The 12,698-nt window shown below is 36.1% G+C and overlaps 1 protein-coding gene across 9 annotated transcripts in view; it reads right to left on the bottom strand.

The window, feature by feature from the left end:
* Positions 1-12,698, bottom strand: part of PTPRM (protein tyrosine phosphatase receptor type M) — a 437,540-nt gene that overhangs the window by 271,523 nt on the left and 153,319 nt on the right. For all 9 annotated transcript variants that reach the window (XM_083866169.1, XM_083866171.1, XM_083866170.1 and 6 more), the window contains exon 6: positions 184-358. In XM_083866169.1, the coding sequence (XP_083722295.1) occupies positions 184-358 (175 nt within the window). The remainder of the gene's footprint in view (positions 1-183; positions 359-12,698) is intronic.

A 12,698-nucleotide genomic window follows, 5' to 3' on the forward strand; every position in this document is an offset into this window, starting at 1 on the left:
GGTTTCTTCTATCACTCCCTTGTTACAGCTGGATAGACTCTTAAGATTTATATAAGCAAAATCTATTTACTGAACCTCTTGTCAAGTTTAACAGGCTATGGGTGACATTCCCACTGCATTAGCAACTACAAGGCCTGATTCCCTACATGGAGCGTGCGAATACTGATTTGTATGGTGAAGTACCTTTGACTATCAGCTCTGCATAGTTGGACACTCCAACTCCTCCCTCTGTCCGGATCATGCAGCGATAGTTGCCAGCGTCCCGCTTCGTGGCATTCACCACACTGAAAAGAGCTACAAATCGCCGGGCATTGAACACTTTAATGTCCTTCAAAGGTGCATCCCGTACATAAACACCCTAGGCAAAGGAAATAAAACAAAGAATATTATTATTCGTATTAGAAAAAAATACTGATAACCCATTTTACTTCTCTCAAGTTCCCCAGGAGGACAGACAAGATAAAAGCAGAAGTCTGTAAGTTACTTTTACAGGTGTGACAGTGAGACTTTTCTGCCTTCCCATGCGAGTTAAACCATTCATCAGGAGTGGGCAAGCATTTAACTGCAACAGCTGCTTTCAACTCTTTAGAGATTAACCAATAGAAAGATTTGAGAGCAATGTAACATTTACTTGCTTAGTTTGTTTTACACAAATACTTAAATTTATTTCTTTTAAAACAACAGGAAGCCCAGCATAGTTAGGCTGCGCTTTCTCTTCCCTCCCTGCATCTGCTGCTTGGCATATGTATTTTGCAGGGAGACATCAGTGGATGGTTCTCACAGCAGCACCCACCCAAGGGGTTATTAGCAACTCTGGTAGAAGAGACCAGGCACAGATTTATCAGGTGAATGACCTGAAGCTGTCTCCCCTCTCACTTCCTCAGCATGACACTAGAAACTGGGCAGTTTCTATTTCAGCACACCGTCTTGCTGTCAACACATTATATAGAACAAGAAAATGAGCCCTGCAACAGCTGAGGAGCACAAGGAGTGAAAAATGGAAAAGAGAAGAAGGCAGAGATGACAACTTGCCACATCCTTTGACACAAAGATAATGGCAGAGAGACTTGGCTCTCAAACCCTCATCAGAACTCATGATCCACCTGACCATGAAATAGGGTATGTGCACTAGGAACACTCAACAAACCACAGAAAATGTATAATGATTGAATTATGAACGCTGGATGGAAAAAAAAAAATCAAACTGACCACCAGTAGCTACTGACAACATTGGTCCAAACAAGCAAACAAGAAAGATGCACTTTTCATACAATGATATGTATTCCAACAAACTGAAGGCTGCAACCATTATTGAAGCATGAAGAGAAACTGGAAAACCGCAACACTTCACAAAAATCACTCTTCTCCAGGAAGGCACACACACTGATGCTATGTAATGACACCAGGTATGTTTAGCAAGTTTCTCTGACTTGAGCTTCAAGCAGGACAAGGGTCCTGAACTATGAAGCTTCTATAAACTAACAACATATCTGGTGATGTCTGCTTTTCTGCCCTGGAGTTTGTAGTTTGTCCAGCAGAATTTAAGACATGTATAAAACACTGATTTCATTTTACTATTATCTTATTTGCCACTAAATTGGAAGTATCCTTGAAATACACGTTGTAACAAAAGAGTTTTTAAGAAGTCACACAAAATTAAACTCATTCGTAGACTACAAAACCAAGTCAAAGTTAATCATGCTGTTATACCAAAGAAGCAACATGATTAATAATAAATACTGATTCTAATGCACAGCAATGTAGAGTCATTTCCTCTTCAAAAGAAAACATGTGTGATGTAAAGCTTATGTGAAAGAGAAAAAAAGTTTAACATGTCCAAAAAAGAATGTGCTATCATGCCTTAAAAATTACTCAGCTGTAAATTATTACTTGGGAATTACTTCAGATAATTGACAGCTCCTTAAAATTCCTCAAAGTTTGAGCTGCTGATAGAGTATGTGACATGACATGACAGTTACCAAAACAAACTTGGAAAGAAATATTTCAAACTACTATTTCAAAACTACTATTATTTACTAGTTTTGCCACTGTAATCTTTCTAGCAAGAAAGGCTGCAGGTAACAGGATATAAGAAGTGGGTTAATTAGGATTCTGGAGAATTAATGAAGTCACATTATTTCTTACCTAATACAATAACTTAATTAATCCTGATAATTAGAACTGCTGATCAAACACAAGCCAGTTTTTAAAGTAAGTTACTGCAGCTTTCCGACTCTTGAAGGATCCTAGACACACCCAAATCTCATGGTTACATTATACCCGCCCATATTACTATTCCCATTTTTCTAGCTGCAACATCAGGAAGCCTTATGCAGGTTACTTTATCCTGCCCAGAAATAGGGTAAGTTATTCCCTAGAGAAAAACATACTGCCACACACTGATTAATTCTAACATCTAAACTAGCTCAGCTAGTTCAGAGTGTGAACAAACTCCTCTGCTCTCCTCTGCCTGCACAGTACACCCTCCCTTCCGCATGAGAAACCTGCGTCCACAATTTACCAGGACTCTTATGAGTTACCATACAACTGAAGAACTGTGTAAATATTTTAAAATAACAATTTCTTGCTGTTCCCATGGAGAAAGGGATGAAGGGAAAGGACTAGGTAATGCCACTGTAATTTCTGTCTTAATCTGCAGTTCATGAAGAGGGGGCAATCGTGATAAGATATGATGCATATGCAGTCCCTGCTGGCCCTACACAGAGAACTCTCCTACCACACTGTCCCCTCAGACCTCCAAGTGGTAGAAATCCTGAACTTCACAGTCTGGGTGTTCATAGAAACTGCCAGCAGTTCTTGAAGGCAACCACTGCAATACCCAGCCCCACAGGACATTATGTCCCATCTTTTCCATGCATATTTAAAATGGAAATTGGACCTAATCAATGCACTGTAGCAGTTACAACAAATTACTATTTCACTTGAGTCCTATAATCTTTTTCACCTTCTGCTAGTTCTCAAATATACTAATCTCACCAGATTTTGAACGTTTTAACTGCTGTTCTACAACAGGAAATCTCAGTTTGATCAAATAATTGACTTACATAGCTTTGTGACACATGCCATCCATTCACATACCAGTAATTTTAACTGAAAAAAGAGAAGCCATATCAGACTTCAGAAGGTGCACATCATTTTGCTCAAATGAAAAAGCTAGAGGAATCTTAAATGTAACTCAGCTTGGCTCCACAGAGGATTTGAGCATGTTTGCCCTCTACAAAAATACAGGTGAGAAAAGGTTATTACTAGTGGCTTCAAAATTCATGAAAGAGCACTGGAATAAAAAGCCATTATTATTATTATTACTATAACAAAGCTGTAAAATATACGGGAGATTATTATCAATAAAGATTATCTTGACTGACTTCTCTTGAACGTTATAAACTCATGGAGGCAAAGTGTAGAGTGTCTAATTATATGTTAGAACTCAAATAGTCCCACAAAATCACTAGCATGACATTTTATACTAGAACTCAAAGGAGAAGAAAAAAGCCCAATTTTTTTTCTTTAGTCTCTTTGGGGAGAAATATTTTCAGGGAAAATATAGTGTCTGGAACAGACAAAGACTAAGAAACATAATTGCTTTATGTTCCACAAGAAAAAATACAGCCCAAGAGAGAAAGTTTTCCCTCCCTTCTGGGATCACAGCAAATGAGTAGGAGAGCTGCCTAATTGATTTAAGCCTAAGCATAAAGGAACAGTAATGAATGTAATGAATTCAAGTATAAGAAAAGTTCAATCTATAGGCACTGCAGAAGACAGTTACCAAGGCTGCACAGAAAAAATTAAAAAAAATAATCCCACATATACAGCTTCTCCCAAACTCTTATTTCAGCAGTGGACAAATGGCAGAAGACTATTTTTAATCTGCAAAGATGCTATTTACAATCTGATATACGAAAACACATTCATTTCTGTTATAACAGTATCCACACATCCAGCTTTGCTCTCTTTATTTGTGAATCAGGTTTTGTTCTTGACTTACTGCAATGACTTGAGTAAGTTACCCAGGTATGGTAGTTTTTTCCAGTTTGTAACAGGCCCATTTCAGCTCACTGTATGATAAATTACAAGCTCTCAGTGCTGACTGCCAACACCTATTTCATTTAGAATAGCTAAAAATAACATATCAAATGAAAATTTGTTTATTAAACATACTAGCAAATCCTGCTACAATTTGTTTATGAAGAACTATTTTTAGTAGCATTCAGGAAAGTATGTTTTCATCAATCACTAATGCAACAATCTGAACTCCCACAAATAAAGAGTTAGTTTATGATATACGGTTTTACTAGCTATAGTCATTAAAAGTTTAATCTCAGGGTTTTTGAGATTCTGAAATTTACCTTCGTAGGTCTTACAAACTCTCACTTTTTACACGAGAGCCTGTGTCTTCCCAAATATATGATATTTTATTGAAAAATAAAAAGACAAGTCTGTAATTTACTAATCCCATTTGAGAAAGGAGGATAAAATTCATTATTTACAATACAACACTATGGTACTGGTATTAAGACCTACTGGAACAGGTTGTTGGAGCAAATTTGTAGTATCCTCCTGTTTTCTGGGTGGAGTTTTTTTGTTGTTGTTGTTTGGTTGGTTTTTTTTTTTTTTTTTTTTTTTTTTTTTTTTTTTTTTTTTTTTTTTTTTAATACAATTCAAAAATAAATATGGTTCTTTTAACTTTCTTTTCTTAACCCTGATTTGCCACACAAAAGTCTGAGGCTTTACTACTGATTAGGGCTGTTAGCTTTTCCTGCCCCTGGGACTTGGAGAACTGTGTGAACAGGATACTTCATTCTTTGGAAAGAGGAAGCTGCCATAATCATTTAATGTTAGACCTGCTTGGACTACAAAGGCCACGTCCCCAGGGCAGAGCTATCTCACCTCCTTAGAACACGAGAACTATGGCCACAGAATAAATACTGAGATTCAAAAATGAAAATAACAGATGCCATTGGCTGCTGAGGAACCTGTGCATTTTCAAATGCTTAGAGAAAGCTTTTAAAAAATACCAAATACATACATAAAAATAGTACTTAAGCCAACTAATGAAAATATGTAACTGGTATGTCACTTGTAAGAATAAATTTTCTATTAAACAACAAGTTATTTAATATATAAGGATATTAAAAAATAAGCTTAATTTAACTTCAGTATATACACATCTTGAAAAACCCATATTCCAAGTACCAACATATTAAATGCATATACAGACAGCTTAAAGCGCTTTAAAATGCACATTATTTTTCCATTTTGGGCAAGTTAGAATGAAAAGAAACAGGCTGATAGTTATTTAAATTGCACTTACTGGCTCTTCTAGGCAATGAACTAACTCTAAGTCTTTTAAATGAACAGCAATTTAGCAGCAACAATCTATATATTAAACCTTTTAGAAATACTTTTAACAAAAATGCAGCAGCAATTCAAAGACATTGAACTTATGGAATGTTACATCCAGCACTACCAGCAATAATCGCTCCCAAGGCATGTAACAACAATTTTATGAGAAGAGAGTTAAAAGGAAACATCAGTCACCCTCTGTCCATACAGGTAGATTAGGCAGCTTTTCATACATTTAACAGAAGAAAGTGCATTATCCCACTTCCAAATACGCATATTTATTAAATTGTGAATAGAGTTATACCAGTGGGATCTCAAATAAAACCAGCATGGCCAGAAGCAATTTTTGTTTAAAATATGTATAAAATCTAAATCAGATAGTAATTAATACCTCAGGAAAATTGCTTTGCAGAGTTCATATAATTCCACTACCTAAGATGGCTACCTCTGAATTTCTAGATTCGTGTTCATAACCAAGACAACTGTTTGTCAGTCTAGATTAGAGCCATCACACATCCTGTGATTATCCTGTATTTCTTCCACCTCTGTAAGTTAACAAGTATATTCCATTCAAGTAATAAGGCCATGAGGAAAAAGATTATTATTGTCCCATTTGGAATTATTCTGCTATGAGATAGAATTGCATTCTGCAGGTGTAACTAATGGGCATTCAAGCAAACTATTATTATTTTACCTTTCAAGAAAGGTTTCTCCTTTCAATGTTTTAATGTTTGATAACTGAGCCTTGTCTTCAAATCACATAGCTCTCTGGAAATCCCTGATTATTATGACTAAATCTAAATACTGACTGGAGCTGTCAAGGTAGTACTGTAAAATATTATTTAAGTTACACATTGAGTAGTCACATTATCAAATATTAAGCACTGACTATTTGAAGACACAGTTACAAACGCAGAAAGTAAACAAAAGCAATAAATTTTCTGGAGCCATTAAACTCCGTGAAATTTAACCAAAGCAGTTACTCTCTACTCATATACTGAAATTATTTTGTATCATTCTGACAGGAGAAAATCTATTATCATTACGTAGATATTTTAAAAGTAAGAAAAATCAACCCCAAAATTAGAACCCTGTTCAATCTACTTTTATTTTTACTTTAAATTCCAGAGCAGCTAAGAAGAGTTTATATCCTCTAACAATTTGCCAGTGCTCAGAAAATATGTAAAATTCCAAATCTTCTCTCCATTCATTTTTAATAGCACACAATAGAATATTAAATGAGTTGGAAACTACAGCCTCAGGAACATCTGGAGAAAAAGTACCAGGAAATATCTATCTAACATTTGGATAAAAATTATGGCAATGATCCATACATCTACTAAGCATTTTGTTGAACTCACAGTCCTACTTATAAAGACACTTACTCTAATACTGCATTCTAATTCTTTGAAGTATGCAACACTTAGCACTTCTCATCATCCTTCTATTTGTGTTTAAAATTCCAAGAGCTAAGATGAAAATCCTTGCTAAAAACTGAAGAAAACATATATAGGAATTTAAATACACTGGGGCTTGGCATTCTGCAGATACCAGGCTTATGGAGGGGCTAGAAAGGAGCAAAGAGATGAGGAAAAAATGAGGAAGTAGAGTTAACTAGTTTAATTTTCATCGGTACACACCATACAAAGCATAGTAATGCAGGTTTTTGTCTGCCTTTTCTATGCAACTACGTAACAGGAGATTTAAAAAACAGTGCACTCGTGCCCCACATTCCCTTCCCTGCAAATGTGTTAATCTTAAGAAGAAAGGCAGCATGGGAAGAAGAAACTCCAACATGGAAATTCTGGGGCCAGCCTGAAGTCTACTCCAAAGTTTAAAGCAAGGAGAATAGCCAAAGTGATACTGAGTCCTACAAAGCAGGTAAGTAAGAAGCAGCCAAGAGAAAAACACACATAGATTTGAGGATGATGAATCATTAAGGGCTCAGCTTCTGCCTCCTGGATAGATTCTTCCAAATGGGAGGAATGAATGGTGAGAAGAGAGGCAGAAAAGGAAGCTGTAATAAACCCCTCAATACTGACAGTGCATTATGTAAATAAAGACAACCATGGCAGTAAGAATCAGTAGTAAGGAAGGCACAAGTTGGTTTATGTAACAGGGAAGCTGATACAGAGGGGTTTGGCTGGAGGTGTTTCAGTCTTAATTACTGAGACCACCATGGTAACCAAGTCACAGTTTAACAGCTCTCACTCCCAACAGTCACTTTCCCCAGTAGTCTCCTTCCTTCCCATTATGTTCTCTTTGAATTTAATTTAAACTTTACTTTGGTTCGCCTTGCCTCAAAATGGCCTTGCTTCAACAGTCTTTATTTTTCTTAAAAAAAAACAAAAACAAAATAAAACAAAACAAAACAAAAACAAAAACACCTTTCCCCAACTCCAATTTGAGCAAGATACCTTCCTCCCAGAAGTATGTGTACTTTACCTACAGTATTCATGGTAAAGGTCATTGTTTCTTCCTCCAAAAAGTCCAGCATAGCTCAGAATTTATTTCATGAGTTCCCTAGTTCTTATGTGCCCTTAAGTGATTCTACTGCTGCTAAACACTGTTTCATATCAAGGCAGTCTTCAGGATCCAGAAACAGGCCAACAACCTGCACTATTGAAAGGAAATTTAACCAGCCCTCTGTGGCACAGGTCAACTGTTTATCTGAGGTCTGCTAATCACCATTATATTTTTTAACACTCCAGAATAACTGGAAGACTAACACATCACAATGAGTTTCTTGAAAAGTGAAATTTTGGGTTGCTTCACTTTTAAAATCAGACAAGAATTTCAAAAAAGGTTTGACTGATAAAGGTAATCCCAGAACAACTTTTCTTATGAGTCACTTCATCAAATCAGAATAGATTTGTGGGAATGGAGGAAGGGAAAGGTTTATGTGTATCCCCTCTGACTTATGTCCACAATTGTCTGCAGATATGCAAATTTTCTGCAAATCAATGTATGTAGTCAGTTCATTAATATTTAGTAGCTTCTGAATACCTGAGACATGTCAAAAACAGGGAGAAAAGGAAGAAGAAACAAGAAGCATTATTAGCTGTTACCACAAGTATTTTGTCCAGAGTTCAAGTTTTGTATCATCCCTGTAATACAAAAATAGTAACAGCCCTCTTGCATGGTACTTCTGACACTATAGATATAACATGCAGCTTCAGCAAATGTGGAAGGTCAAAATCTACTAATTGTTCAAGGTACTTGCACACAAACTCTACCAAGCTTTCCCCATGTCTCTTAAGGTTTTGCACTGTTGTCCATAATGAAGGTCTAGGTGGATTTAACAGAGTTTACAGTATAGTTCTAAAAGCAAAACTACTACAGTTCATGAATGTTTCAGATTTACTTTTTCTCTCAAATCTCTTTTGGACACTGAGATTACCAAAGAGACAATAGATGAGGAGAAATATTTTTGTGATAAAAAAAGGCTTTTTCAAACTTTAATGCCTCTATTAAAAGTTTTCAGGCCCCACATTGTCTTCATAAGCAGGAACAATTGGCTATACTAGTCAGATACCAAATGCATATTTCAGTGTCACAGGCACTCCTGGCAGAACAGACTGCACCTCTGCCAGATAGGTGATGGACAAAGGCCTTTGGAGGACACCACCCGTTATCACTCCTTGCAACCTCATGTATGACCAGCACCACTAAAGATGGAAGGCAACACAAACACAATACACATTATAAGCCTCCTACAGTGTGTTCTTCATAGGTATTTTTCTGCCACAAACTCTGCAATTACTGAAAAACAACTAACACTGATTAATCACAACTAATAGAAAATACAGAATATATACCGCAAAAAAAAGTACTAAATATATATACATGAGTGGCAAGGGGGACACAAAGAAATTAACTTTCCAAAACCTGGAAATAATATCAAATAATCACTAGAATTTAGAAAAACCCAAAACCTTTCACCTATGCAATAATATATAGGGTCCCTTCCTATCAGACATTAATTTTTCTTCTAACAGTAAAACCATCTTACGTTATCCACAAAAAAAAAAACCCACATCACCTATGCAATTGCATGCTTCAGGATGCATGCAATCTTGGCAAAATCTTTAGCTGACTGATGTTATTAAAGCTCTTTTCAAGGCAATGGACTCAAGAAAATTTGCAGTGCACAAGGTGGTTTGACCTTGTTTTGGAAGTTTGTTTTGGAAGTTTTAGAAGACTGAGCTATTGATGAGCAGTAGGAAAAATGGTCTTGTGCACTCCTGTAGTACACAAATGCACCTACTCATCACACCCAAAATACTTTAAAGTTCAAAAGAACATCTTTAGGCCTATGTCTTTGTATAGTTTACATTAATAGTGTCACCTTTTTGTGACAAGTTGTTACACATATGTATGATTTAATAGTTAAATTACTGCTTCATTATCTTAGTACTCAAAATTGGCTGAAACATTTTTTCCTCAAGTGCTTCAAAACTTGGCAATGAAAATGGTAATTTTGGGAAAGTCTCTGAGAGTTTAAAGCACAACAGAAAATTCTTATGAAGTCCAGAACTTTGTTCACCTTCTGGGTTATTGTATGCAATTTACATAAACAAGCACATACACACACACACAATTCTGTATATCCTATAAATCTATTTGATTTTCATCATCTGCCAAGAGTCATTTCATTGGTTCTACATTCTTACAAGGATGTTTTTGATATCTCTCATTTGGGTATGTGTGTATTCCTGAGGAAAACAATTTGCTTTCCAGAACTCCCTCTGACACAGGACTATATCTCTTCCTTTGAAAACGTAATAAATAATGCATACAGGTAGTTTTGTACATAGATGAATAAAATCTTTCATAGTCTTCACACCTTCAGCAAAAGATTACTGAGGATACAAAAAAAAAAAAAAAAAATACACTGAATAAGGTGAAAGACAGCTTTCAGGAAAGACAAAAAGAAAACCCAAATCCAGGAAATTAACTGTTTACATAAGGTATGAGAGAGATTGGCCATTAATGTGATACTGTTTTTAGTTTCTTGGCTGCAAATGAAGTAGTACACATCCTGCATGCATAAACCAAGGTATGAAAGATTTCACCCTCTCCACTTTTATCAAAAAATAGCCATTAGTCTCTTGCAACTGGTGAATTTGATGATGCTGCTTACTACAGCTGTCAGACATATCCTGAGATCCTGTCGTTATCTGCTCGCCTTTAACAAATTTCTACTTGTAGTTCTCTATTTCTGCAATAAAAATTATGTGTTTGAGAACTACATTTTAAAGTAACTATTTATTTACATTTCAACCATGTTTTAGAACAAATCCAGGAAAAATAAATTACTGCAGTGAAGTGATGACCTCTCTTTTTCATCAGCTACAGCTTTCCACTCTTTGAGGAACCTCTCTGAAGAAAGGCTACTCACATTGAGTCAATGCACATGTCTGAAAAATGCAACTGCAATATCAAAAGATTGTGTTTGATATTAAAATGGAATTTCATTATATCTGGGTATGATTTGACAGCAATTTTCTGTAAATCATACTGTAGATCACTCTAAGAACAAGCAGTGCACAGAGGCAACTAAGCAAACTTACTGCAAATAATGAGAAGCAGCAGATGAGGATGGGAAGATGAAGAGATGGAGACAGGACTCAGAAGCTAAGGAAAACCAAGCCAATTCTTTGCAGCCAATACACTGCACCAGAAGCAGGTTACTTCCAAAAAGGAATTCTATTCTCTCTCTCCTGTAAATCGTATTTGTGTTTCCTATGCCAATTTACAGGACACAAACAGGCTTTTCAGAAGACTGTCTCAGATGCTTTCATTTGACCATTAATGGTTCAGTGTTCCACCTGTTCATTTCTTTCCAACAGTGGGAGCACAAGAAGGAGCACAGGAATGACATTTTTGCTCAACCATTCAATAGGAGAGAAAGAGTCTGGCACAAGGCAACAGCCTGTGCTGTTCACAGATGTGAAAAAAAAAATTAATAAGATTAGACACATCTGTTAATTGCAGAGATTCGGATTTATTTTTAAGGTATGTTTACATTTAGAATATGAGCTAGTGGAGATGTGAACTCATAAACATACAATCTAACCAATGACCTTATTAACCAGACACTCATTACATAACAAAAACAAACCTGTGTGGTACCATGTGGTATTCTTGAGTCCTTTCATTTGAATTTAACCTGAAGAGGTATCACTGAAAAATACCCACAATTTGCTGTCAGATTACCTGACAAGCTTGTGATCATAGCTCATGAACCACAGAGTATGGGTGTCTAGTGGAATGAGGAAAAATGTTTTTCTACACTATGCAGTAGGTAAACAGCTTTCTGTCTTACCTTTCCCGAAAGAGTAAATACTGATCACAGCATCATGAAACAAATTTCATGCCTCAGTGGTCTAATTTGGGCAGCTAACATATGAATTGTGATTCCCTCAAGGCCCTTTCAATTGCAAAAAGTTCTACAATACTCTGTAAATTAACAGACTTCATGTTCCATAGGGAATAAGAGTGGGAAAGACTTGAAAAGAGAAAAAAAAAGAGGTAAGTGAAGTATAATTTATGGATTTGAGTTAGAACTGCTTCAAGGCCTGGGTATTATTAGACTGAGAACATCTATGCTGTTTCCAACAAGTACTTAGAAAAGACATGGAGACTAAAACAACAAACCAACTCACAACTATTCATCTGCTTTAAAATACATATAGCCCTCATAGTCTAGCAGACTGTAAAAAGTAAAGAATTTGTTTGTCAGATGTGTACCTCCAAACTCGAACTCTGCTGGACAGAAGCAGATAGGTACTAAATAAAAGACACAAAAGTACAGTAATGAAATCCTGCCACTACTGGAAAGTGCAGAAATGCCACTGAATTCAGTGGGTTTGTGATTTCATCCTAGCAATTTACCTGTACTTCAGACTAACAACATGAATCTGAAAAAAATGACAGGTACTGGAAATCATTTGGGAGCAAATTATCTCACAGTATACTGAAACTGTCAAATCCAACAGATTAGGCCTCCTGATACAACTTACATGGCAGAAATGCGGAAAAGCCCCTGATAATATCACTCAACTGTATTTATTTATTTATTTGCTATCATTTACCCTTAAGGTTTTGTAGGTGTAATGAAACAAACCACCAAAAGGAGAGTAGAAAAGGCTTAGTCTTACTGATGAACGAACTAAGCACATCAAGGAGATGGCACAATTTGTTTGCAGTACCACTAAAGCCCAAATGCCTCTTACCAGAGTGCAAGCATCGATGTTTCCAGGGAATGATGTTCACTTTATTCTGGCTCTAGAGTATATAAGAATGTCTTTTATGAAGAGGTTTTGTAGTTG

The sequence above is a fragment of the Zosterops lateralis genome, assembly GCF_965231275.1.
Source record: "Zosterops lateralis genome assembly, chromosome: 1".
In the NCBI taxonomy this organism is placed as follows: domain Eukaryota; kingdom Metazoa; phylum Chordata; class Aves; order Passeriformes; family Zosteropidae; genus Zosterops; species Zosterops lateralis.